The sequence below is a fragment of the Natrix helvetica genome (assembly GCF_964273705.1).
Source record: "Natrix helvetica genome assembly, chromosome: 15".
In the NCBI taxonomy this organism is placed as follows: Eukaryota; Metazoa; Chordata; class Lepidosauria; order Squamata; family Natricidae; genus Natrix; species Natrix helvetica.
Window position 1 is genome coordinate 9,373,682 of NC_138565.1, and position 27,644 is coordinate 9,401,325.

Sequence of the window (27,644 nt, forward strand, 5' to 3'; positions counted from 1 at the left end):
CTCCTTGCAGACAGCTGGTCCTTTACAACTTTTGAGAAGGTAGGTGAAGCCACCTGGAGGTTTATTTGTGTCCTCAGGGTCACCTGAGTGATGCAAATGGTTCCTGTAGTCTCCAAACTTTCCTCTGGAAATCCATTTCTACACTAAGCTATACAATTTGGGATGAACACCCTTTGAACGGTGTGGGAGTAGGAGTGGATTTCTTGAATGAAACGTTTTCAAAAGAACAAACAAGAAAGTCGAGCTGCCTCTTGGAAAAAAAAAAGCACCTTTGGGACAACCATGACCTGGATGACGGAGAATCTCTACAGACTTATTTTAAGGCGTGGTTAACTGTGTTATCCTCCAACACATCTCATTCTAAACCACGAATTGGTAGAGGCACGTATCAACTAAAGTCATCAAATCATACTGTGTGATCAGGGGTGTCAAACTCGATTTCATGGAAGGCTGCATCAGGATTGTGTTTGATCTAGGATGGCTGGGGTGGTGGGTGTGACCATGGTGTGGGTGTGGCCATGGTGGGTGTGGCCGGGGGAGTGGGCATGGACATGGTGGGTGTTTGACCCAGGTTCAAGATGCATTTTTCCCTTCCCTTCTTTCTTTCCACAGTTCTTTACTATAGCCATTTCCCTATCTCTCCTACCAGATATTACGGGCAAACATTTATTGCTTATTCTTCATACGCCACTAAACTTTTTATTACTAAATTTATACCCCATTCTTTAATAGTCAATTGCTTTTCCAGGCAGAAAAGCGATTTATACTATTGTATGTTTATTATTCAACTAATAATAAAGATACAACAGCATAAATAACGCGATAATGCAAGATCTAACAGCAGAGGTAAATTTCAAGGATACTAAATAGAAATGACTGTCAGATTTATAGATTATTGATGGTAGATTAAATGGAACCACAGTATGTAAAATCTGGCATTAAACTCTAGTGTTAACATAGGATGATTGTTTTCTATCCAGACAGAAGAGAAGAAAGGAGAAGAAAGATCGCTCAGTAGCAAAAACCAAGTTGTCAACAGAAAGCTTTAGGCCTGCAGCCTGGAGTTCAATTGATTACAGAAATCTGGAATGCCCTGGTGTAGCTCAGAGTGATCTGAACGAACGAAGGGTCAACATTAATACGAGGCTTTTGCTACTGATAACCTGATGCAGGAGTGAAGACGAGAAAGCAGAGGCTGCAAAGCTGGAGCAGCCCCTGAGGGGAAGTCCATCCTTCCCCAGCCCTTTAGAGACCCTCCAAGCCCCAAAGATGAGAAAATGGCCACAGAATGAAGGAAGGTCATTTGTTTTCAGTTTTTCTGGTGAGAAAAGGAGGAGCGACTCTTGAGATCTTCTTCTGCAAAGGAAGCACCTGCAGTCTCACGTTGCAGCCCTCAAAATCTAGAATCACAAAATAGCGGTGCTTCCTTTCATTCTACCCTGGCCAGGCCCCACTTCAAAACCTGCATCCAGTTTTGGTCACCACACTATAAAAAAGAGGTTGAGACTCTAGAAAGAGTGCAGAGAAGAGCAACCAGGATGATGAGGGGACTGGAGGCTAAAACATAACAATGAACGGTTGCAGGAACTGGGCATGGCTAGTCTAGGGAAGAGAAGGACCAGGGGAGACAGTACTTCCAATTCTTGAGGGGCTACCCCAGAGAGGAGGGGATCAAGCTGTTTTCCAAAGCACCCAAAGGCCAGACAAGGAATAATGGATGGAAACTGACCAAGGAGAGATTCAACCTGGAAATAAGGAGGAATTTCCTGACAGGGAGAACAATCAACCCATGGAACAGAAGTTGCCTTCAGAAGTTGTGGGAGCTTCCTCCAGCTGTCCAGTCTCTACACTGACTGACTTCTCTGTTTTATAAACTATGTCTCCAAAAAGACCACCACCTGGAAAACCTGGCTTTGCTACTTCTGCACCGACATCTGCAACATCCAGCCCTGCCACACAGTCAAAGATTACAGAAATGATGCAACCTAAGAGCACAGAGGTGGACTTGCTGCAAATGCTTCAACAACTCATACAGGGCCAGGAAGAAATTAAGAAACAACTAAAGGAAATGAAGGAAGAAATTAAAGAGAATCAAGTCCAAATTTATAAGAACTCGCAGAGACTGGACCTTGTGGAGGGCGGGGTGGCGGAGGTGAGGGGTGTGTGGAAGTTTTACAGAAGAGTAACAAAGAACTTGATATTCAACAAATGAAAACAGAGTTTGAGAGAATGTCCTTCTATCTTAGATTTCAAAATGTTATAGAAACAGATGGAGAAAATATAAGGGACATTATGACCAACATTTTAGCTGAATACATACACAAAGATAAACAACAGATGGAGTGGGAGATAGACTTGGCCTATAGAGTGAATTCAGCATATGCTAGGACACACAATGTACCCAGGGAGGTTCATATTAAATTCCTTAGGAAAAGTACAAGAGACGTAATTCTGGGTGTACAAAGGGGGCAAGCATTGACATACCACGATAGGGAGATAACCATCTTGAAGCAGATCCCCCAAAAAATTAGGGAGAAAAGGAAAAGTTATTCGCAATTGGCGAATAAATTATACCAGAAAGGGGTGTGGTTTAGATGGTTGATGCCTGAAGGGATGTTGATATTCTGGGAGGAGACAAGAATTAGAATTAATACACCCGTAGAGGCTCAGGCCTTTATGGAAAAAAATAAAGCAAACCTAGAAAAAGCAGAAGACTCTACAACGGTTATACAGGACACGGGAGGGGCCGGAGCTCTGCCAGCGGGGGGGGGGGGGGGGAAGGGGCAATACCAAGAAAGCTCAGATCACAAAAATGAATAAGAAAACCACATTGTTATAAACATACCGAAAGTAATAATGAAATTATACTTAGAAAATATATTATGATATATAAGTTGATTGAAAACTTTTATTCCTATATGCTGATTTTACATGATTATGTATTAATGTTTTATATCCAGATGTATACCATGAGTTTGGAGGGAGGGGGCGTCTGCCATACTTGCAACTGCCAAAATTTGTATATTATTCCACATACCCTTTTCCTAGTAAATGTTTTAAAAAAACCAATAAAAATTTTTGAAAAAAAAAGAAGAAGTTGTGGGAGCTTCATCACTTGAGACTTTTAAGAAGAGACTGGATCTGTCAGAAATGGTGTAGGGTCTCCTCCTTGGGAGGAGTGGTTGGACTAGATGACCTACAAGGTCCCTTCCAACTCTCTTAATCTGTAAATCTGCAAAGGGGACTTTACAGAGTTTTCAGAAAACCAGGAACAGGTGCCAAGTAGGCAATAAAAGCTGAAAACTAATGAGCATGAGCAGAAATGGAAGAACTTGAGTCTTCTTCTTTTTTTAAAAAAGATTTATTCATTAACATTTTTGAATACAGTATATTGTCGGGGTGTACCTTTTACAAAAAAGGAAGACCAGAGGAAAAAATAATAAAATATCACCACATAAACTAATAATAGTAATAATAATAATATAATAACACATGTACTAATGACAATAATACTGCTATAACCAAGTAATTTTAAACTACGTTTCTTTTTACATTGGCTTATTTACAATTTTTGTTACTTGTAATGATTGTAATTAGAAACCATCACTATTTTTAATACAAACATCCATAGATCTTTCTTTCTCTAATTTCTACCTCTTGTATCTAACCACTCATAAAATCTATTCCAAAACAAATAATATTCTGTGTCCTCTTTATCTTTTATTTTTAAAGTTAGCCTGTCCATTTCAGCACATCTAATTTTTTTTCAAATTACATCTTCATCTGCTGGGGTGTTCTCATTTTCCCAGTATTTTGCAAATATGATCCTTGCTGCTGTTAGTATATTTAAAACTAAATATGTGGCCCCTTTATCGTAATCCTCTGGCATTATGCCCAACAAACATACTTCTGGCTTCAGATCTATATTCTGTTTAATAAACTTTTCCAGATTATTAGGACTGGAGTCTTCTTACCCTGAATTTGCAACTAAATGTGGTATAATCCCAAAATTTAAAAATCTGTTAAAATAGTTCAATTTACAAAATGGAGATTTGGATGGATGATGAATTATTTGTGATGTTGAAAAGAGCACATGAAACATTAATTGGTAAAGGAAAGCTAGGAAATCAAAGGAAACATACAGAACAAGAAATAGGAGAAGAGGGGGTAAAAGTGGACACAAATAAGATACAGGAAGATAGGGTGGAAAAAAGAAGAATTGAAAATAAAATGCAGATAGAAGATTTCACTGGGGATTTACAGTCACAAGGGAAAAGTAGATAAAGGGGCAGATTGCCCAAAAAAAGAAACCACAAAATAGTAAGGAAAGGAGGAGAACAGGGAAAGTTACTAGAATAATAAAAGTAAATACGTTAAAGAAAAGATACAATAACCATAAAAATAGGGGAAAGAAAAAGAAGAAATGAGGGGAAAGGAGGAGAAGAAAGAAAAGAATTAAAACTGGGATTTTAGGGAGCCCAAGAGAAAATTGTTAAAGGAGGGAGAAAGAGAAAAAGAGTTACATTGGAGGACTAAAGAGAATAATAGTAAGATTGTTATTGTTACATAACTAATTAAGAAATAAAGAAATGATAGTCCATTGTTAATGGTAGAAAAAAATGGAAAGAAATGCTCTCTGTGCTTAAATTGAATTAGAGGGAGGGAGGGAGGGAGGGAGAGAGAGAGAGAGAGAGAGAGAGAGAGAGAGAGAGAGAGAGAGAGAGAGAGAGAGAGAGAGAGAGAGATGAGTTTCTTGCGGAAGGAGCGGGATCGCATCCTGCCCCATACATCCCTGCAACCAATTCGCTCTCACAGAGAGGGACTCCTCCGGGTGCCGTCCACTAAGCAATGCCAGAGGGCGGCGCCGAGGGGCAGGGCCTTCTCTGTGATGGAGGCTCTTGAAAGAGGCGGTGGTGAGGCCCCTGCTCAAGAGGCCTTCACTTGACCCAACGGAGCTAGCTAATTATCGTCCAGTCTCCAACCTCCCCCTTTTAGCGAAGGTTGTTGAGAATGTGGTGGCGCAGCAATTTCCACGTCACCTCGACGAATCCGTATATCTAGACCCACGCCAGTCCGGCTTCCGACCCGGGCACAGCACCGAGACAGCCTTGGTCGCGTTGGTGGATGATCTCTGGAGGGCCAGAGATAGAGGTTGCTCCTCTATCCTGGTCCTATTAGACCTCTCAGCGGCTTTTGATACCATCGACCATGGTATCCTACTGCGCCGGCTGGAGGGGATGGGAGTCGGAGGCACTGTTTTACGGTGGTTCGGCTCCTACCTCTCCGGCCGGATGCAATATGTGTTGACTGGGGGGCAGAGGTCAACCCCGAGGTCACTCTCTTGTGGGGTGCCGCAGGGGTCGGTCCTCTCGCCCCTTCTGTTCAACGCATACGTGAAGCCGCTGGGTGAGATCATCCGTGGTTTTGGGGTTGAGTACCATCTGTACGCTGATGATACTCAGTTGTACATCTCAACCCCAAGCCACCCCAACGAGGCTGTTGAAGTGATGTCCCGGTGTTTGGAAGCCGTCGGGGTCTGGATGGGGGACAACAGACTCAAACTCAACCCCTCCAAGACTGAGTGGCTGTGGCTACCGGCGCCTCGGTTCAGCCAGTTGATTCCATCACTGGCCATAGGGGGCGAACAATTGCCCCCTGTGGAACGGGCGCGCAATTTGGGCGTCCTCCTAGATGCCCGGCTGTCAATGGATGATCATGTGGCAGCCGTGGCAAGGGGGGCGTTCCACCAGGTTCGCCTGGTGCGCCAATTGCGCCCCCTTCTGGACCGTGATGCCCTACGCACAGTCACTCATGCACTGGTGACGTCTCGCCTGGACTACTGTAACGCTCTCTACATGGGGCTTCCCTTGGGACGCGCCCAAAGACTGCAGCTAGTCCAGAACGCAGCCGCGCGGGTAGTCATGGGGAGTACTAGGTACTCCCACGTAACACCTCTCCTGCGCGAGCTGCACTGGCTACCTGTGGTCTTTCGGGTGCGTTTCAAGGTTCTGATCACCATCTTTAAAGCGCTCCATGGCATAGGGCCTAGTTACCTGCGGGATCGCATCCTCCCACATACATCCCTGCGGCCAATCCGCTCTCACAGGGAGGGCCTTCTCCTGGTGCCGTCCACGAGGCAATGCCAACGGGCGACACCGAGGAGTAGGGCCTTCTCTGTGATGGGCCCAACCCTCTGGAATGACCTCCCCCCCGATATTAGAACCACTACTGACCTCCGCTCCTTCCGACAGAAACTGAAGACACACCTGTTCCGACTGGCTGGTTTGGCATAATTCTAACGTCTACCTCCTGGCATACACATTCTTACTGGTTTTTAGAGGGATATTGTTTTAAATTTAACTTGATATCTTAAACTTTTGTATTGATTTATTTATTAGCTGTACAGTTTGGCATATTTTACCCTCCTCTTATACATGTATTTATATAGTTATTTCTACATTTTAATCTGTTGTATTTTAATACGGACTGTACACCGCCCCGAGTCCCTTTCGGGAGAGGGGGCGGTATATAAATGCTAATAATAAATAAATAAATAAATAAATAAATAAATAAATAAAGACCCCCCCCTGACATTAGGACAACTACCGATCTCCGCTCCTTCCGCACGAAACTCAAGACCCACCTGTTCCAACTAGCCGGCCTGGCTTGAATTATAACTACATTTTCTAATCCCCCTGGACAATTTTAAATTTTAAAGTAAGTCTGATTTTTCGGGTATTTTAATTTGTTTTAATCTTACTGTGTTGTTTTTAACTTATGATTATTTATTTATGTATTGTACAATGTTTTTGTATATACCTCCTCCTCGTTATTTGTTGTATATTGAATTGTACGCCGCCCCGAGTCCCTTGGTGGAGAGGGAGCGGCCTATAAATTGAATAAATAAATAAATAAATAAATAGCAAAATATACCAATGGAGAAAATAAGAAAGGAAAAATTGGTGTAATTTTGAACTCCTATTCCTATTCCTACTCCTATTCCTATTCCTACTCCTACTCCCATCCCATCCCATCCCATCCCATCCCTATTCCTATTCCTATTCCTACTCCTACTCCCATCCCATCCCATCCCATCCCTATTCCTATTCCTATTCCTATTCCTACTCCCATCCCATCCCATCCCTATTCCTATTCCTATTCCTATTCCTACTCCCATCCCATCCCATCCCATCCCATCCCTATTCCTATTCCTATTCCTATTCCTATTCCTGTCCTGTCCTGTCCTGTCCTGTCCTGTTCCGTTCGGTTCCATTCCGTTCCATTCCATTCTATTCTAATTTTCTATTCTATTCTATTCTATTCTGTTCTGTTCTGTTCTGTTCCGTTCCGTTCCGTTCCATTCCGTTCCGTTCCATTCCATTCCGTTCCATTCCATTCCATTCTATTCTAATTTTCTATTCTATTCTGTTCTGTTCTGTTCTGTTCTGTTCCGTTCCGTTCCATTCCATTCTATTCTATTCTGAGTACCTTTTACTTTGTAAACCACAACTTGGCTCTTTGGGGAGTCCTCATCTACCTGAAAATGCAGGTAACTTGGAGAACTGCTGACCCATTCATTCCCTGCATGCATCTAAGGGGCTGAGCAGCAGCCAGTGTGAGGTTGGCTTGCATCGTAGAAATCTAATTCACTGGAGGGCAGGTGAACTGCTGAACCTAATTTCCTTACCTGCTCCATTGGCAATGAGATACAGGCAGTCCAGGACCACAATTGAGCCCAAAATTTTGGTTGGCAAGTGAGAGATCTCTTAAGTGAGTTTCGCCCCATTTTGCTATTTTTTCTTGTTGTTAAATGAAACGCTGCAGTTGTTAACTTGTTGAGGTGTTAGGTGAGTCTGGCCTCCCCATCGGCTTTGCTGGTCAGAAGGTTGCAAAAACTGATCACGTGATCGCGGGACACTGCGACCGTCGTAAATATGAGTCCATTGTCAAGCATGTAACTACAGGTTGTTAGGTCCCTTTCTTAGCAGTGTTGTAACATTGAATCTTTGTTCAAAGTCCCAGTTTAGATACAGCTACAGATTAGTAGAGTTGGAAGGGACCTTGTAGGTCATCTAGTCCAACCCCCTACCCAAGCAGGAGACCTTGCACCATTTCTGACAGATGGCAGTCCAGTCTCTTCTTGAAAGCTTCCATTGATGAAGCTCCCACAACTTCCAAAGGCAACTTCTGTTCCATCCATTGATTGTTCTCACGGTCAGGAAATATCTCCTTATTTCTACAATCAATCAATCAATCAATCAATCAGAATAGAGTTGGAAGGGACCTTGCGGTCGTAAGGTGAGGACTACCTGTAGAGACATTTGTCACCTGCTTAGCTTATCCATAAGCCTGTTGGAGACGTTGAATGGTGTCTCCTTTCACGACGGAGAATCTGTGGTCATCAGATTAACAGATGAACAGAGTTGGAAGGGATCTTGTAGGTCATCTAGTCAAACCCCCCCTCCAAGCAGGAGACCTTATACCATTTCTGACGGAGGCCAGTCCAGTCTCTTCTTGAAAGCTTCCAGCGGTGAAGCTCCCACAACTTCCGAAGGCAACTTCTGTTCCATGGGTGGATTGTTCTCCCTGCCAGAAAATTCCTCCTTATTTCCAGGTTGAATTTCTCCTTGTTCAGTTTCCATTCATTGTTCCTTATCTGGCCTTCAGGTGCTTTTTAGGCCCAGTACTCTTCAACATCTTCATCAATGATTTGGATGAGGGAATAAATGGGGAACTCATCAAATTTGCAGATGATACCAAGCTGGCAGGAACAGCTAACACTCCAGAAGATAGGCTAAAGATTCAGAAGGATCTTGACAAACTTGAACATTGGGCACTATCTAATAAAATGAAATTCAATGGTGAAAAGAGTAAGGTTCTACATTTAGGCAACAAAAACGGAATGCACAGGTACAGTATAGGTGATACCTTACTCAGTAGTAGTAACTGTGAAAGGGATCTTGGAGTCCTAGTGGACAACCATTTAAATATGAGCCAGCAGTGTGCAGCAGCTGCCAAAAAAGCCAACACAGTTCTAGGCTGCATCAACAGAGGGATAGAATCAAGATCACGTGAAGTGTTAATACCACTTTATAATGCCTTGGTAAGGCCACACTTGGAATACTGCATTCAGTTCTGGTCGCCACGATGTAGAAAAGATGTGGAGACTCTAGAAAGAGTGCAGAAAAGAGCAACAAAGATGATTAGGGGACTGGAGACTAAAACATATGAAGAACTGTTGCAGGAACGGTATGTTTAGCTTAAGAGAATGAAGGGGAGACATGATAGCAATGTTCCAATATCTCAGAGGTTGCCACAAAGAAGAGGGAGTCAAACTATTCTCCAAAGCACCTGAGGGTAGAACAAGAAGCAATGGGTGGAAACTAATCAAGGAGAGAAGCAAATTAGAACTGAGGAGAAATTTCCTGACAGTGACAACAATTAATCAGTGGAACAGCTTGCCTCCAGAAGTTGTGAATGCCCCAACACTGGAAGTCTTTAAGAAGATGTTGGATAGCTATTTGTCTGAAACGGTATAGGGTTTCCTGCCTAGGCAGGGGGTTGGACTAGAAGACCTCCAAGGTCCCTTCCAACTCTACTATTGTATTGTATTGTATTATTATTGCTTTGGAAAACAGCTTTACTTTACTTTACTTTACTTTTATTTAGATTTTTATACCGCCCCCTCTCCCCAAAGGGACTCGGGGCGGTGTACAGTCAAATAAAAACACATCAATAAATAGAAAATACAAACACAAAGAGGAGGCAATAAGAAACTGTACATATCTGAAGTAAAGTAGTTAAAAGCAATATTTAAATACCCTAAAAATACCCAATTAAAATATCTGCTTGACCTCCTCATGTCTGTGGCAGCCCCTCAAATATTGGACCACTGCTATCCTGCCTCCCCTGGTCCTTCTCTTCCCTAGACCAGCCATTGCCATGTATACTAAATCATGTTTATACATATATACGTGGTCTAATTAATACATGCTTGACAAAGTGCATAAATAAATAAAATAAAGGGACTTTGTAGGTCATCTAGTCCACCCCCCCCCCCCCAAGCAGGAGACCCTACACCATTTCTGACAGATGGCAGTCCAGGCTCTTCTTGAAAGCTTCCAGTGATGAAGCTCCCACAACTTCTGTTCCATGGGTTGATTGCTCTCACTGTCAGGAAATTCCTCCTTATTTCCAAGTTGAATCTCTCCTTGGTCAGTTTCCATCCATTCTTCCTTGTCTGGCCTTCGGGTGCTTTGGAAAACAGTTGCTGACTTGGCCAGTAGATGGCGATAGAAGCAGAGCAAACGTCAGCCAGAAATCGCTCCAAAGTTCAGCTTTCCCCATGCCAAGTGGATGAAAGGTTGCCCCGGATTCCATTGTTCCTTAAGTATAGCAGGAGTTTCATTCCATACTGTTATTTCCAGATGATTACAACATTGGGAGGGCCAGCCTGGCTCTCTACAGTCTCCTGCTGTAGGTCAAACTCAGAGTCAGGCTCTGCAGTCAATCACAGGTCCTCGACCTTCTCAGCTCTGCCAGTTGGCATCTGCCTGAATCAGGTGGGCAAGAGTGGAGCTTCAGACTCGGCCTTGTGGTGCCAAAAAAACCAAGAGGCTCTTTGTTCAAGAATTCAGGCTGGGGGCTGCTTCTCTAAGACGATCAAAGGACTGGAGACTAAAACATAGGAAGAACGGTTGCAGGATTTGGTTTTTGGCTAGTCAAAAGAAAAGAGGAATTAGCGGTGACACGATAGCAGCGTTCCAGTATTTGAGGGGCTGCCCCAGAGAACACGAGTAGGCCAAAGATCTTTCTTGATTGCAGATCACCTATTTACAAGAATCTCACCAGACTGACGGCATCCCCCTGGAAATTGCAGATAAAGTCTTCAATAGTCTGGCCTCTGTCATTTCCTCCCATAGAGCAGAGCAACTTCGTGGCAGAATATCTTTTTTTATTCCCCTTTCTTCTTCAGCCTGTGATTCCACCACTTGCCCCTATGAAGAAGGTTTCTTTGCCCCGTTATTCCCAAGGTGCTGTCAGGCTCTTCCCCATTTGGACATTTACGAAAGAGAAACCCTCGACTCCATTCTTTGAAGCGAAAGGCTCTTTTACTAAAGTCAAGCGGTTGCGGCATAAGCAAAGCCACATCTGAGTATTCCTGTGCCAAGTTTACATTTTCCCCCTCTCCTTTGACCAATCCAGTGGTGGGCAACCCACGGCTCGGGAGCCACATGCGGCTCTTTACACCCTTTAATGCGGCTCTTCTGTGTGCCGGGTGCCCGCTCCCCTCCCTCCTCTCGGGCTTCGGAGGGAAGCTTCTGCAAAAGCCCGGGCGAGTGACAACCAATTTTGGTCCTATGACTGCAGAATGCTGCAAAATACCATAAATGCAGGCCAGTTGTTGAGTGTTTCAAATGTGATTGGAACACTCAACAAGGTGACCACAGTGTGTGTGTGTGTGTGTGTGTGTGAGTGAGAAAGACAGACAGAGAGAGGAACAGAGAGAGGGAGTGAGGGAGGGAATCAGAGAGAGACTGACAGACAGACACACACACACACAGAGAGACAGAGAGAGACAGAGAGGGGGAGGGAGGGAGAGAAAGATAGACAGACAGAGAGACACACACAGAGTGAGTGATTAAGTGAATGAGTGAGAGACAGACACACCCACATACACAGAGTGACAGAGAGAGAGGAAGGGAGGGGAGAGAGACAGAGGGAGAGACAGACACACACACACACACACACACAGAGTGAGTGAGAGACAGACACACACACACACAGAGTGACAGAGATGGGGGAGGGAGGGAGAGACAAAGAGCCAGAGAGAGAGAGAGAAAGAAAAAGAAAAAAAGAAAGAAAGTGGGAGAGAGAGATGAAATTAAAAACAACAACATACAAACCTGACTTACTCAAACTATCCAAGGAAATGCAAGGCCAATGTTCACATTAGTGGTTGTGATTTTGTTAGTCAATGTCAGGATGTAATTTTCTCTACATTGTAAGGCAAATTTTACGGAATTTAACGTTATCGATAAATAATATCGTTCTAAAGTTTTTGTTTTATTAGTTGTGTTATTTGTATCCTCCCGACCTATGTGGATACTTGCATGCAGAATATTCTCAATAAAAACTTATTGAAACTAAAAACAGTGTACCATCCTATGTATTTTCGGTTTTAAAAATGTGGCTCTCAAAGTAAATTTCATTCGTGGTTTTGGCGAGATTTGGCTCAGTTGAAAAAAAAGGTTGCCCACCACTGGACCAGTCCATCAGTGTCCAATCGTATTTGCTTTCGATGTTTTGGGAACGGCTTTGAGGTTTGGTGCCTCTTTGGTGGAGATTTGCATTTTATTCATGGGCTCCATCCTTAATTAGCTGGTACATTCCTGTTTGACACCTCTGGTTCCTGTCACTCTGTCGCCCTCCCCCTGCTCGCTCCCTTCTTCCCCACTTTCCTCCACCTTCCCTCGTGTTTTATGGCAGGATGCCAGCTGAAGCGAGAATGCTGACACTTCTCTTGGAAATTGCCAATTCTCTGCAACCCTCCTGATTGCCCCCTCCCTTCCCACTCTGGAAGGGCCAAGCTGGGAAGGTCCTCTCTGGGGGTGGAGAGAAGGCTACGCAATGGGGGACAAGCCATTCCTGGGAACCCAGGAAAAGGTTAGCCATTGCTGTTGTAGGTCATCTAGTCCAACCCCCACCCGGCCCAAGCAGGAGACCCTACGCCATTTCTGACTAATGGCAGTCCAGTCTCTTCTTGAAAACTTACAGTGCTGAAGCTCCCACAACTTCCAAAGGCAACTTTTGTTCCATTGGTTGATTGTTCTCACTGTCAGAAAATCCCTCCTTATTTCCATGTTGAATCTCTCCTTGGTCAGTTTCCATTGTATGCTTTAGCCTCCAGTCCCCTCATCATCCTGGTTGCTCTTCTCTGCACTTTTTCTAGAGTCTCAACCTCTTTTTTATAGTGTGGTGACCAAAACTGGATGCCGTATTCTAGCAGTGCTCTTAAACGTAAAGGTTCCCCTTGCACATATGTGCTAGTCGTTACAGACTCTAAGGGGCGATGCTCATCTCCGTTTCAAAGCCGGAGAGCCAGCACTGTCCGAAGACGTCTCCATGGTCATGTGGCTGGCATGACTAAATGCCAAAGGTGCATGGAACACTTTTACCTTCCCACCAAAGGTGGTTCCTATTTTTCTACTTGCATTTTTACGTGCTTTCAAACTGCTAGGTTGGCAGAAACTGGGACCAGTAACGGGAGCTCACTCTGTTACGTGGCACTAGGGATTGGAACCGCTGAACTGCCAATCTTTTTTATCAACAAGCTCAGTGTCTTAGCCACTGAGCCGCCACGTCCCTATAGCTTACTAAGGCTTTGTAGAGTGGTATTAGTACCTCCCTCCCTTGATCTCAATGCAATTTAGGATTGCGTTTGCTTTTTTGTCTGCCGCCGCACACTGTTGCTTCATATGTAATCCGTTGTCTGCTAAGACTCCAAGATCTCTCTCACCGTTCCTTCCGTCTGCTTCAGTACCCGGTGTTTCCTTTCAGCCCTGCCATGGGAACAAGGTCCGGCCTCAGATCTGGAGGATAATCAGAGCCTTCCAGAGGCCGTGTTGTCTCTCCTGACTCAGAGAGGATGGCCTGAACTTGGATCCAGAACGTTGCATCACAGCAGTGAAGAAACCTTGCCCTCCCCAGGTAAGGGCAAAAATACTCTGGCTCGGTCCCTCCTGGTGTTTCCACCCCTCCTCCCCAAGAAGTATTTCTGAATTCTTTCCACACATCAGCAGCTGCAACTAGGTTAAAGGTTTGAGGAACTGCATTGCTCTTGGCCTCTCACTTCTCCTTTTGCAGGAAAGTTTTCAATCAATGCCACAGCCTCTTTGAGTGGTATTTGCATGGGTGGCAGGGCTGGTCTTGCGCCCACAGGAGTCCCTCTCTTTGCCCCTGTTGGAAGAAATGTCCTTCTGGGTTCAGTTCCAAGTGGGGGGAAAAGACAATGGAAGCATGGAGGCTGCTTGGAAAGATGGCTTAATGGTGGACAGGATCGGATGACTTGAGCTTCTGAACAGAAAAGAGGATCAGATGCTTCCAGTTGGGCGAAGAACAAGAAAGGGGAAAAAAAGGGGTTTGCTGGTTTTTTTTATACTCTCTGTTTGGCCCCACCTCTCTGTTTCCTGTTCCTGTGTAAGAAATGTATTCTGATTGGTTGTCAGACTCCCATGGGGCCATGCAGGGGCAACTCTTTAGACTGTTTTGAGTCCACGTTTGGTTGAGCATTGCTTCTTCCCAGGTGCCCTTTGGTGTGAGATGGGTAAAGGGCTAATACTATCATGTCTTAATCCCATCGCCCTGGAGCTGAGGGGGGAGATCTTTGTTATGTAGAATAGAATAGACTGACTCAGGCCTTTTAATGGCCCATTGACAAAGGTGGGGGCTATTAAGAGTGAGTCTGCTTCCTGCCTAAATACATGTTTCTCCATTTCTGATCCAGGGAAATATAATATTCTGCCTTTTCAAAATTTCCCAGGATATTTCATTTCTCTAGGAGAGGGGTGGGTGCTAACTTCCTACACTCCAAAGCTCCTTCCTCCATGGGGGGGATGTGTAAGCCCACCCAGGATGCTCAAAATCCCACCCTGAGAAATTTAAAGTTTCCAAAACCCCAAAGCCAAGGGGAAGGAACAGAGGCTTCATGTCTAGGAAAGAACATGCCTGAAAAATTGCAGTAAGATTTTTGGCATCAGCAACACTCGTTACCTGTAATAACCTGGTTTGCAAATCCTGCTACAGGCTCCGGGCTAAACAGGCTAGGAGATAGAAGTTGAGTTCCCATGTTGCCGGCAGCAAAGTTTGGGTGGAGTGCTTGACGCCGTGTGAATTCAGCCCTTGTAGATTTTGCAACTCTTCTCCGTGGTCAAGAAGGATGCGGGAAGCCAGCCGAAGCAGCTCATTTAAAGGTGAGCAGTGGATGTATACCAAGGTGGAAATTGCATTTACAGAAGGAAATTGCAAAAAAAAAATTGGGGGGGTGTCTTTAAAAAAAAACCTGTTTAATGAAAATATGTTAAAAAATAACAAAATAAAGTCGAGCAGAGTCAGTTTCAGGGACGGCTGAACACACCTCCAAGCAGAGTTCATATTTAGCCAGGCTTCTAGAATTTCACAGAATCCAACTGGGTTGATTTACAGAATACAAAATGATGGAGTTGGAAAGGACCTCGGAGGTCTTCTAGTCAACCCCCTGCACAAGGCAGGAGACCAGAGGAGGGATTCAGCAGGTTCTGAGTAGTTCTGGAAAACCAATAGCGGAAATTTTGAGTAGTTCAGAGAACCGGTAAATACCACCTCTGGCTGGCCTCGCCCCCATCTATTCTCTGCCTCCTGAGTCCCAGCTGATCATGAGGAAATGGGGATTTTGCAGTATCCTTCCCTGCCACGCCCACAATTCCATGCCCACAAATCCATGCCACACCCACAAAGCCACGCCCACAGAACCAGTAGTAAAAACGTTTTAATCCCACCACTGCAGGAGACCTTACACCAGTGGTGTCAAACTTGATTTCTTTTTTTTAAAGACTTTTATTATTTTTCAATTACAAAAATAAACATTCCATCTTTCCTCAAGCCGTGTGTCATCTGGGCACAAACATCTCTGTGCAACATCGTTCCTCTTTTGCCACATCTTTCACATTCATATTTGTTAGGGATGTAACACTAGGCTTGGCAATGTATATAAGCTATGATTGTAACAAATGTAGCTGTTACTTTAAATGCTAGAGAGATGTAATTGGTTTGTTACCTCAAGCAGCCATAAGAGGGAGACAAAATGACTGTTAGCTCTCTGTTTGTTAGACGCTGATCGGTGTATTGTGAGGTACTGTGGTTTGCTACTGTTAGCTGTTTTGTGTGCTAGACTGGCTATTTGATAACTGAATGACTGAACCGTGTATGACTTGGACTGTTAACTGGACTCTGAATACCTCTATATTTCCACATAGTAAACTACTATATTTTATACTATTCAGTGTCCCTGTATGCTGGTTTGTGCGTGTTCGTCCATACCACTCTCATTACGCTTCTCTGCACACTTGCTCTCCTAATGGGGAGCTTACTTACTTAACAATATTAACATTATTTCCCTAAGTTTAGTATTATAATAAAACCAAGCATTTAAACATTATAAAACTCTCCATTTTTCTTCTTACTATCTTCTAGTAATAATATATCAACATTAAACATCATTAGTCTTATCATACACATACTAACTATTTTATATATTTATCTATTATCTACTTATTTTTTTAGTTTTCTTCATTTCCAAACTCCTTTCTTTCCCTCCAACCATTGGTAAAATACTTCCCAAATCATAAAGTATTCAGCTTGCTCTTTCTCTTTAATTGCTAATATTAGTCCATTCTTTTCTGCACATTCTAATAGTTTCCTTCTCATCAAGTAGGGATCTCTTCACTTTTCCAACGTTGTGCAAATACCGTTCTAGCTGCAGTTAATACATGATTTCATTGAGGGCCACATCAGGGCTGTGTTTGACTTGGGGGGGGAAGTGGGCGTGGCCATGGTGGGCGTGGCCAGCTTGACGTCACTTGTGTTGGGGGCGCCTGTGGTGGGCCGAGCACTCTGCCAGCAAAAACAGGCTCCCAAGCTCCATTTTCGACTGATGGCCTCCTGCAGAACCTCTGCCAGTGAAAGCGGAGCTCTGGAGGGCTGTGTGTGGTCCTCTCGAGCTTCATTTTCTCTGGCAGAGGCACTGTGGGCCAGTCCTTCGCTGTTTCCAGGGCAGCCCCAGCAGGCCAGATATAAGCACCCCATGCAGTGGTGGGTTGCAGGTGGTACGCCCTGGTACGGGCGCACCAGAGCCTGCCCGGAGCACTGGGTACTGTTTCGGTTCAGTGCTCCGGAAGGCCCACCCACCCGCCTGAGCTCCTTTCCTGTCTTTTAAAGCCTTTAGCGCTTCTGCGCATGGTGCGTACAGCGCCTGCGGGACGCTCCGCCAAGCAGCTGGAGCGTCATGGAAGCTTGCGGAGGCGTTGCTGGCTGTACATTCCCTGGCATCACTGGCTGAAAATATACACCCCTCTGTATCAATTCCTCTCCCCCTCCCTCATCTGCATGTACCTGTGAGCTGGTCTGACTTTCAACACAGGTTTAGCGGCCTTTCAGAAGATCTGACACAGACACAGAGAAAAGGCTGACCCAAGAAGGAGCCTTGGGAACTGTTAGTAAAGGTAAAACGTAAAGGTTCCCCTCGCACATATGTGCTAGTCATTCCCGGATCTAGGGGGCGGTGCTCATCTCCGTTTCAAAGCCGAAGAGCCAGCGCTGTCTGAAGACATCTCCGTGGTCATGTGGCCGGCATGATGAAATGTCAAAGGTGCACGGAACGCTGTTCCCTTCCCACCAAAGGTGGTTCCTAGTTTTCTACTTGCATTTTGGACGTGCTTTCGAACTGCTAGGTTGGCAGAAGATGGGACAAGTCACGGGAGCTCACTCCATTACGCAGCGCTAGGGATTCGAACCGCCGAACTGCCAACCTTTCTGATCGACAAGCTCAGCGCCTTAGCCACTGAGCCACCGTGTCCCTGTGAACTATTAGTACCCCTTTATAAATCCTATTAGTACCCTTTTATAAACCCCTTTACTGCATTTACCAGATGCATTAAAACCCCACCTGGAATTCTGCATCCGGTTTTGGTCACCACATTACAAAAACGATATTGAGACTTTGGAAAAAGTGAAAAGAAGAGCAACTAAGATGATTAAAGGCCTGGAGGCTAAAAAAATGTGAAGAACGGTTGCAGGAACTGGGTTTGGCTAGGCCAGTGGTCAGCAAGCCGCGGCTCGTGAGTCACATGCGGCTCTTTACACCCTTTAATGTGGCTCTTCTGTGTGCCGGGCGCCCGCTCCCCTCCCTCCTCTTGGGCTTCGGAGGGAAGCTTCTGCAAAAGCCCGGGCGAGTGACAACAAGTTCCCGCCATTACGAAGTCTCCGAGGCTGTAATTTTCTGAGCTGTGCACGCGCGCATGTTTTCCACGGCGTGGAGCAGCGGTGAGATTCTGCGTGGCTGGCAATGACTCAGGATGCCATCCAGGAAGACGAGGAACGTGAGGGGGGACCGTTGACGGCCTCCGCAATCATCGCTCGCCTCGCAGAGCCTCGCTGCTGCTCCACGCCGTGGAAAACAGGCGCGCGCGCACAGCTCAGAAAATTACAGCCTCCGAGACTTCGTAACGGCGGGAACTTGTTGTCACTCGCCCGGGCTTTTGCAGAAGCTTCCCTCCGAAGCGTTCTGAGGGAGGAAGGGCCAGTTGGGAAAGGGGCTTTGCTCCTGCTCTGGGCTGTAAGCTTCCCTCCGAAGTCTTGGGATGTTCTGAGGAGCCCCCCAAGGAAAAACGCCGCTGCCAGGTAGTTAAAAGTACCTCTCTGATTCTGTCAGACTCTGTCAGTCTCTCTCTGATTCCCTCTCTCACTCCCTCTCTCTGTTCCTCTGTCTGTCTGTCTGTCTCACTCTCTCTCACACACACACACAAACACTGTGGTCACCTTGTTGAGTGTTCCAATCACATTTGAAACACTCAACAACTGGCCTGCATTTATGGTATTTTGCAACATTCTGCAGTCATAGCAGAATGCTGCAAAATACCATAAATGCAAGCCAGTTGTTGAGTGTTTCAAATGTGATTGGAACACTCAACAAGGTGATCACAGTGTGTGTGTGTGTGTGTGAGTGAGACAGACAGACAGAGAGGAACAGAGAGAGGGAGTGAGGGAGGGAATCAGAGAGAGACTGACAGACACACACACACACACACACAGACAGAGAGAGACAGAGAGGGGGAGGGACGGAGAGAAAGATAGATAGACAGAGAGAGAGACACACACAGAGTGAGTGATTAAGTGAATGAGTGAGAGACAGACACACCCACATACACAGAGTGACAGAGAGAGAGGAAGGGAGGGGAGAGAGACAGAGGGAGAGACAGACACACACACACACACACACACACACACACAGAGTGACAGAGATGGGGGAAGGAGGAGAGAGAGACAGAGATACAGAGAGAGAGACAGACAGATAGACACCCAGAGAAAATGACAGAGGGAGACAGAGAGCGAGGGAGGGAGGGAGGGAGAGAGAGACAAAGAGCCAGAGAGAAAGAGAGAAAGAAAAAGAAAAAAAAGAAAGAAAGTGGGAGAGAGAGATGAAATTAAAAACAACAACATACCAACCTGACTTACTCAAACTATCCAAGGAAATGCAAGGCCAATGTTCACATTAGTGGTTGTGACTTTGTCAGTCATTGTCAGGATGTAATTTTCTCTACATTGTAAGGCAAATTTTACGGAATTTAACGTTATCGATAAATAATATCGTTCTAAAGTTTTTATTTTATTAGTTGTGTTATTTGTATCCTCCCGACCTATGTGGATACTTGCATGCAGAATATTCTCAATAAAAACTTATTGAAACTAAAAACAGTGTACCATCCTATGTATTTTCGGTTTTAAAAATGTGGCTCTCAAAATAAATTTCAATCGTGGTTTTGGCGAGATTTGGCTCAGTTGAAAAAAAAGGTTGCCCACCACTGGGCTAGGCCAAAAGAAGGAGTGTGTGTGTGTGTGTGTGTGTGTGTGTGTGTGTGATGATAGCAGCATTCCAATATTTGAGGGGCTGCCCGAAAGAGGAGAGAGTCTATTCTCCAAAGCAACAGAGGGTAGGACAAGAAACAATGGATGGAAACTCACCAAGAGAAGCAACCTGCAATTAAGGGAAAAACTTCCTAACAGTGAGGCCAATTAACTCAGAAGAACTCCTTCAGAAGTTGTAGATGCTTCATCACTAGAGGTCTAGGGAGATTCTCAGTCCTCCAAGCCATGTTTTTCCCAAAGGTGCTTTTTTCAAGAGGAAACTGGACTTACTGGTTTTTCTTTCAAGACGTTTCACTTCTCATCCAAGAAGCTTCTTCAGCTCTTCTTGGATGAGATGCAAAACATCTTCAGTATTTTTGCTGTGATGCAACATTCTGGATCCAAGTTCAGGCCATCCTCTCTGAGTCAGGAGAGACAACACGGCCTCTGGAAGGCTCTGATTATCCTCCAGATCTGAGGCCAGACCTTGTTCCCAGGCAAGGCTGAAAGGAAACACCGGGTACTGAAGCAGACGGAAGGAACGGTGAGAGAGATCTTGGAGTCTTAGCAGACAACTATATTAAATATGAAGCAACAGTGTGCGGCGGCAGACAAAAAAGCCAACGCAATCCTAAATTGCATTGAGATCAAGGGAGGGAGGTACTAATACCACTCTACAAAGCCTTAGTAAGCTATAGGGACGTGGCGGCTCAGTGGCTAAGACACTGAGCTTGTCGATAAAAAAGATTGGCAGTTCAGTGGTTCCAATCCCTAGCGACGCGTAACGGAGTGAGTTCCTGTGACTGGTCCCAGTTTCTGCCAACCTAGCAGTTCGAAAGCACATAAAAATGCAAGTAGGAAAATAGGAACCACCTTTGGTGGGAAGGTAAAAGTGTTCCGTGCACCTTTGGCATTTAGTCATGCCGGCCACATGACCATGGAGACATCTTCGGACAGCGCTGGCTCTCCGGCTTTGAAACGGAGATGAGCACCGCCCCCTAGAGTCTGTAACGACTAGCACATATGTGCAAGGGGAACCTTTACCTTTAAGAGCACAGCTAGAATATGGCATCCAGTTTTGGTCCCCACACTATAAAAAAGAGGTTGAGACTCCAGAAAAAATGCAGAGAAGAGCAACCAGGATGATGAGGGGACTGGAGGCTCAAACATACAATGGAAACTGACCAAGGAGAGGTTCAACATGGACATAAGGAGGGATTTTCTGACAGTGAGACCAATCAACCAATGGAACAGAAGTTGCCTTCAGAAGTTGTGGAAGCTTCAGCACTGTAAGTTTTCAAGAAGAGACTGGACTGCCATTCGTCAGAAATGGCGTAGGGTCTCCTGCTTGGGCCGGGTGGGGGTTGGACTAGATGACCTACAACAGCAATGGCTAACCTTTTCCTGGGTTCCCAGGAATGGCTTGTCCCCCATTGCGTAGCCTTCTCTCCACCCCCAGAGAGGACCTTCCCAGCTTGGCCCTTCCAGAGTGGGAAGGGAGGGGGCAATCAGGAGGGTTGCAGAGAATTGGCAATTTCCAAGGGAAGTGTCAGCACACTCGCTTCAGCTGGCATCCTGCCATAAAACAGGAGGGAAGGTGGAGGAAATTAGGGAAGAAGGGAGCGAGCAGGGGGAGGGTGACAGAGTGACAGGAACCGGAGGTGTCAAACAGGAATGTACCAGCTAATTAAGGATGGAGCCCATGAATAAAATGCAAATCTCCACCAAAGAGGCACCAAACCTCAAAGCCGTTCCCAAAACATCGAAAGCAAATACGATTGGACTGGTCAAAAGAGGGGGGGGAAATGCAAACTTTGCACAGGAATACTCAGATGTGGCTTTGCTTATGCCGTAACCACTTGACTTTGTTTGTTTGTTGTTTGTTTATTTGGATTTATATGCCGCCCTTCTCCAAAAGGACTCAGGGCGGCGTACAACATTAAAAAAACATACATCCCAAAAGTTTAAAAAAAATTAAATCCATATCCAAAAAACACAAACCGAATTTAAAAGACTTTAGTAAAAGAGCCTTTCGCTTCAAAGAATGGAGTCGAGGGTTTCTCTTTCGTAAATGTCCAAATGGGGAAGAGCCTGACAGCACCTTGGGAATAACGGGGCAAAGAAACCTTCTTCATAGGGGCAAGTGGTGGAATCACAGGCTGAAGAAGAAAGGGGAATAAATATTCCAGCACGAAGTTGCTCTACAACCAGAAAGTCCAGTTGCCTCTTGAAAAAGCATCTTTGGGACATGCATCATTAGAGCTTTTTTTTGTAAGAAAAGCCACCTATCTGAAATGGTACAGGGTCTCCTGCTTGAGCAGGGGGTTGGACTAGAAGACCTCCAAGGTCCCTTTCCAGCTTGATTCTGAAGACTCCTTTTCTAGCACACTCTGGGAAATGTTGTTGCTTTTCCTGCCAGCTGGCAAAGGTGAAGGAGCTGGAGACCTGCCCACTCCGTTCTTGGTTTCAATGCCAGTTTTACGCCTGGCATTCCGTAAAACTGCGCAGACACCATCCCTCACCAACCTTATTGCTGCTCTAGGGCCGTGCGTAAGCACACCACCGTGCCTAACGTTCCCTTCCAACTGTCCCCATTTATTTTTGTACCCATTTCCTGGGTCCTTATTCATGTTTGTTCTTATTGCTCTTATCTTGTGCATGAGTGACAGACTAAATAAAACAAATAAATAAAGAGAGCTTGGCTTTCGGTTAAGGATTGGTGGAGTTTAACCCGCTGTGAGAAAGGTCTCTCAGTCCAGCTTTGCTTTGTGTGCGAATTAGGAGCAAATGAAAGATGAGAACGTGGGGACCTCTGGAAGTGCCGTTGCATATCTGCATCCATGTTTGTCCTTATGATGGCTCAGTGCAGCTTTATTTTATTTTTATTGAAAAAGTTTTATACAAACAAATTTTCCCCCTTTTAACCCCACCACCATACAATGTAAATCTCATACAGATACTATGCCCCCTCCCCTCACCCCAACCCCCAAAAAATTTCTCTCATTCAAATATTATACCAAATACTTTACCCCCTCCCCTCCCCCGTCTTAAAGTAGATTACTCAATCAAATATTGTGCCCCCTCACCTCCCAACAATCATAATATAAGTTTCTCTTAAAGTAACAATAGCCCATTAATTCCATCTTCTAAGTTAATTAAACATATATAAATCATAATATAAATTTCTCTTAAAATAACAATATTTCATTAATCCCATCTTCTAGTTTAATTATGCATATATATTACCCCACCCTCCACCCTAACCCACCCCCACCTCCCACTCAGACCTCCCCCCTGACTTCCGCTATACACCACTCTAACAATTCCAAGCATCCCATATACTATTTACTCTGATCATCTATCAGTCTAAACATTCTTACCTAAAGGCTACATAATAACTCCTAGTCTGGTATTTATTCTGTATACAATCAATCCATTTTACCCATCCATGTTTGTTCTTATGATGGCTCAGTGCAGCTTTATTTATTTTACATTTGGGAATCTAATACAATTCAGGGATCAGGGATTCTAAGCAATACCCGTGAGCTATAATTTAACATTTAAATAATTGGCGGAATTTATTTATTTTTCCTCTGTTCCTTCTCTTTGGAAGCAACCTCACCTCTTCTATAGCATGGCCCATGGCATGCCATTCAAGTCATCCTAATTGCACAGAGGTTAATTCCTTGGGCACCACAGCTCTTGGAATCAGAATAGAGCTGGAAGGGACCTTGGAGGTCTTCTAGACCAGCCCCCTGCTCAAGCAGATCCTGTACCATTTCAGACAAGTGACTGTCCAGTCCAGGGGTGGGTTCCTGCCAGTTCTAACCTCTTCTATAGAAGAGGTTCCACAAATCTACAGTGCCGTTTAGAACCGGTTCCAGCTCCCTCCCCCTCCCGTCCACACATCAACAAGATGAAGAGGGAGAGGAGGAATTCTGGGAGTTGAAGTCCACAAGTCTTAAAGCTGTCAAGTTTGAACACCCCTGGGGCTTTTTTCCCCTAAAGGGTTAGGGGTGCAAGGGTCTTGTAACTTGACAGCTTTAAGACTTGCGTGCTTCAAATGCCAGAGTTTCTGAGCCAACATTTTGGTTGCTAAGCAAGAGCGTTGTTAAGTGAGTTTCACCACATTTTACAAGTTGGCCATGCCCACCCAGTCACATGGCTGGCAAGCCACTCCCACCTGGTCACATTGCTGGCAAGCCACTCCCATAAAGCAGGCCACACCTACAGAAGAGGTTCTAAAAAAATTTGAAACCCACCACTGGTCCAGTCTCTTCTTAAAAACATCTAGTGGTGAAGCCCCCACAACTTCTTGTGACAAGTCGTTCCCCTGGTTAATTGTCCTTACTGTTAGGAAGTTTCTCTTTAATTCCAGGTTGCTTTTCTCCTTGGTTAGTTTCCATCCATTGCTTCTTGTCCTGCCCTCAGGTGCTTTGGAGAATAGCTTGACCCCCTCTCCTTTGGGGCAACCCCTCAAATACTGGAATACTCCTACCAGGTCTCCCCTGGTCCTTCTTTTCTCTAGACTAGCCAAACCCAAATCCTGCAACTGTTCTTCATATGTTTTAGTTTCCAAAACTTTAGTCATCTTCTCTGCAAGTAAGGAGCACGCTAGTAAGATACAATCTGAGGGTGGAGAGAAGGCTACGCAACGCAGCTCTCGCCTCACAATCAGGAGGTTGTGAGTTCAATCCTAGGTAGAGGCAGATGTAGGGTCCCCTGCTTGGACAGGGAGGTTGGACTAGATGACCTGCAAGGTCCCTTCCAACTCTGTTAATCTGTTACCTATCTAAACCAACCAACACTCCATTCCGGGTGGGAGAGTTGTGTGAGAAATTATCTGAGATAGCATGGCCCCTTGGCCAGAGAAGCTGTGGTGGGCCATGCCCCGAGCAGAGAGCCAGACCAGCTGCTTTCTAAAGCGGCTTCCAACTTCTAGGTCCCCCAAAATAACTCTCGAAAGAGGATTGCACAATGCAAGATAAAACAGCTCACGGACACCCATCACTAAAGAAGTGCAAGAAAAGCAGGTCTGCTAGTGAGGATTCCCTAGAAATACAATTCTCTTTGGAACGTTCCTTTGATCTAATTGCCCACCTGGCAGAATGGACACATTTTGCAATGATACCAAAGAGATTCAGATTAGATTCAGATTCAGGTTGACAGAGTTGGAAGGGACGTTGTAGGTCATCTAGTCCAACCCTCTGCCCAAGCAGGAGACCCTACACCATTTCTGACAGATGGCAGCCCAGTCTCTTCTTGGAAGCTTCCAGTAGTGAAGCTCCCACAACATCTGAAGGCAACTTCTGTTCCCTTGGTTGATTGTTCTCCCTGTCAGGAAATTCCTCCTTATTTCCAGGTTGAATCTCTTCTTGTTCAGTTTCCATCCATAATTCCTTGTCTGGCCTTCAGGTGCTTTGGAAAACAGCTTGACCCGCTCCTCTTCTCTGGGGCAGCCCCTTAAATATTGGAAGATGCTATCCTGTCTCCCCTGGTCCTTCTCTTCCCTAGACTAGCCAGGCCCAGTTCCTGCAACCGTTCATTGGTCCCCTGATTGCTCTCAAAGCAACTAATATGATTTCTCGGAGACAAAAATCTATCCCAAATTCTCTAGTGTTTTTCCCAGGGGAGTCTATGAAGGAGGCTTCTCCTGGCTCTTTAACAGACAGTTGTCATAGCAGAGATACGTATCTCTAAATCTGGACTGAAATTGGAATGTTTTCTTCATGGGATTCACAGCACCTGACCAAACCTCATTGTCTTCTAATCCTTCAGTCATATTTTCCACATTTCTACATAATCAGGAAAGTTGCAACATGATTATTTACGTGGTGTATACCTGTCCCCAGATTTGAAGTCTGGCATAATTTTGGCCATTGGGCCACTGGTTTTTACTCCAGATTGGAAATCTGGTTCTCCCTACAACCAGCCAGCAGGAAAAGAGGCATTTTGGCAAAGACCCTGGCATAGAGAGCGCCAATCTCCTCTGCCTTTTTTCTGCCCAGGTGCCCCAAACTGCAAAGAGCTCTTGAAAAGAGGGACGATCCTGAGCGGCTGGTACACCATCTACCCCCAGGACTGCCAGCCCCTGGAGGTGTTGTGTGACATGGACACCGATGGAGGCGGATGGATCGTGAGTCCGGCAGAGGGTGGCCAAGGCATGTGGCACTTCTGACCACCGTGCCTTTGAGAGAACTTCTGTGGGATTGTGCCCCACGGCAGACTCCACCCAGGATTGTAAATTTGCTGCTTGCCAGGAATGGGATGAACCAGAAACCGAGTCTTTCCTGAAGCCAGGATGGCAGCCGGAGGGATCCTGGGGGAGGGTGTCCAGCACTTCTGAGTGGAGAAGGCCAATCCTGAGACCCCTAAAATTTGTGAAGGGAGGGATGTAGGGAGAGAAAGCATTTAATTTGGGGACATGCCCAGAGGGAATGTTAAAGGTCCCGATTCTCCCCCCGCAGGTCTTCCAAAGGCGGTTGGATGGCTCGGTGGACTTTTTCCGGGACTCGGAACCCTACAAGAAAGGATTTGGAAACCAGCTGACTGAATTCTGGCTGGGGAACGACAATCTTCACCGCTTGACCTCGCTAGGTGAGGGGCTTACCTTTGCAGCCCTGAACCCTCTTGTTGCCATGGGAGAGGGGTGCAGGCCCTTGCTGGGAAGAGCCTTGAATGGGCCTTCAGCCCCTCTGTGGATGGGGGAGGTGCCAGAGAAACATACCTGCAGGACTGTGAGTTTTGGTGACTGGGAAGTGCGCCAACGGACTCAAATGGCTGTTTTCTTCCTCCTAGGAAACAATGAATTGCATGTCGACCTGACTGATTTAGACAACAAGAATTCCTTTGCTAAATATGCATCTTTCAAGGTAATAATAATAATAATAATAATAATAAGTTTGAATTTATTAGCCGCTCCCTTTCCAAGTAGGACTCGGGGCGGCGTACAATGGGGCATATAAAACACAGAAAATATATAAAACACATAGGCGTACATACAGAACATACATACAGATACACAAACACGGACTCGGAGGAGGTAAACAATTTACATCATATAGACAGTTAAAAGACCCGCATTAAAATACCCCAATTGTAAAAACCCGATATAAAATTAAGATTTAACGTTTAAAATACAATTTAAAAACAGTTAGGAGGAATAAGAATAATTACGATTGAGCCAGGCCAGATAATTGAAAGAGGTGGGTCTTCAGCTGTACACGGAAGGAGCGGAGATCGGAAGTAATCCTGATGTCACGGGGGAGGTCATTCCACAGGGCTGGGCCCACCACAGAGAAGGCTCTGCTCCTGGGTGTCGCCCCCCGGCACTGTTTGGCGGACGGCACCCGGAGAAGTCCCTCTCTGTGTGAGCGAATTGGTCGTAGGGATGTGTGGGGCAGGATGCGATCCTGCATATAACTAGGCCCTGTGCCATGAAGCGCTTTAAAGATCATAATCAAAACCTTGAAACGCACTCGGTAGACCACAGGAAGCCAGTGCAGCTCGCGCAGGAGAGGTGTTACAGGGGAGTACCTAGTCCTCCCCATAATCACCCGCGCGGCCGCGTTCTGGACCAACTGTAGTCTCCGAGTGCATCTCAAGGGAAGCCCCATGTAGAGAGCATTGCAGTAATCCAGGCGAGACGTCACTAGCGCATGGGTGACTGTGCGTAGGGCATCCCGGTCCAATAAGGGGCGCAATTGGCGCATCAGGCGGACCTGATGGAACGCCCCCCTTGCCACGGCTGTTACATGGTTATCCATGGACAGCCGGGCATCCAGGAGGACGCCCAAATTGCGCACCTGTTCCATGGGGGCTAGTTGGACGCCCCCGATGGCCAGAGATGGAAACACCTGGTTGAACCGGGAGGCCGGAAGCCACAGCCACTCCGTCTTGGAAGGGTTGAGTTTTAGTCGGTTGCCATCCATCCAGACCCGTACGGCCTCCAGACACCGGGACATCATTTCGACGGCCTCATTGGG

General features: G+C 45.6%; 1 protein-coding gene across 1 annotated transcript in view; it reads left to right on the forward strand.

Annotated features, from left to right (window-relative positions):
* Positions 1–13,418: 13,418 nt before the first annotated feature.
* LOC309399555 (ficolin-2-like) overlaps positions 13,419–27,644 on the forward strand; it is an 81,365-nt gene continuing 67,139 nt past the window's right edge. Inside the window, exons 1-5 of the mRNA XM_081967498.1 lie at positions 13,419–13,710; positions 14,806–14,972; positions 25,668–25,795; positions 26,127–26,256; positions 26,458–26,531. Coding sequence (XP_081823624.1) covers positions 14,939–14,972; positions 25,668–25,795; positions 26,127–26,256; positions 26,458–26,531 — 366 coding nt within the window. The 5' untranslated portion in view covers positions 13,419–13,710; positions 14,806–14,938. The remainder of the gene's footprint in view (positions 13,711–14,805; positions 14,973–25,667; positions 25,796–26,126; positions 26,257–26,457; positions 26,532–27,644) is intronic.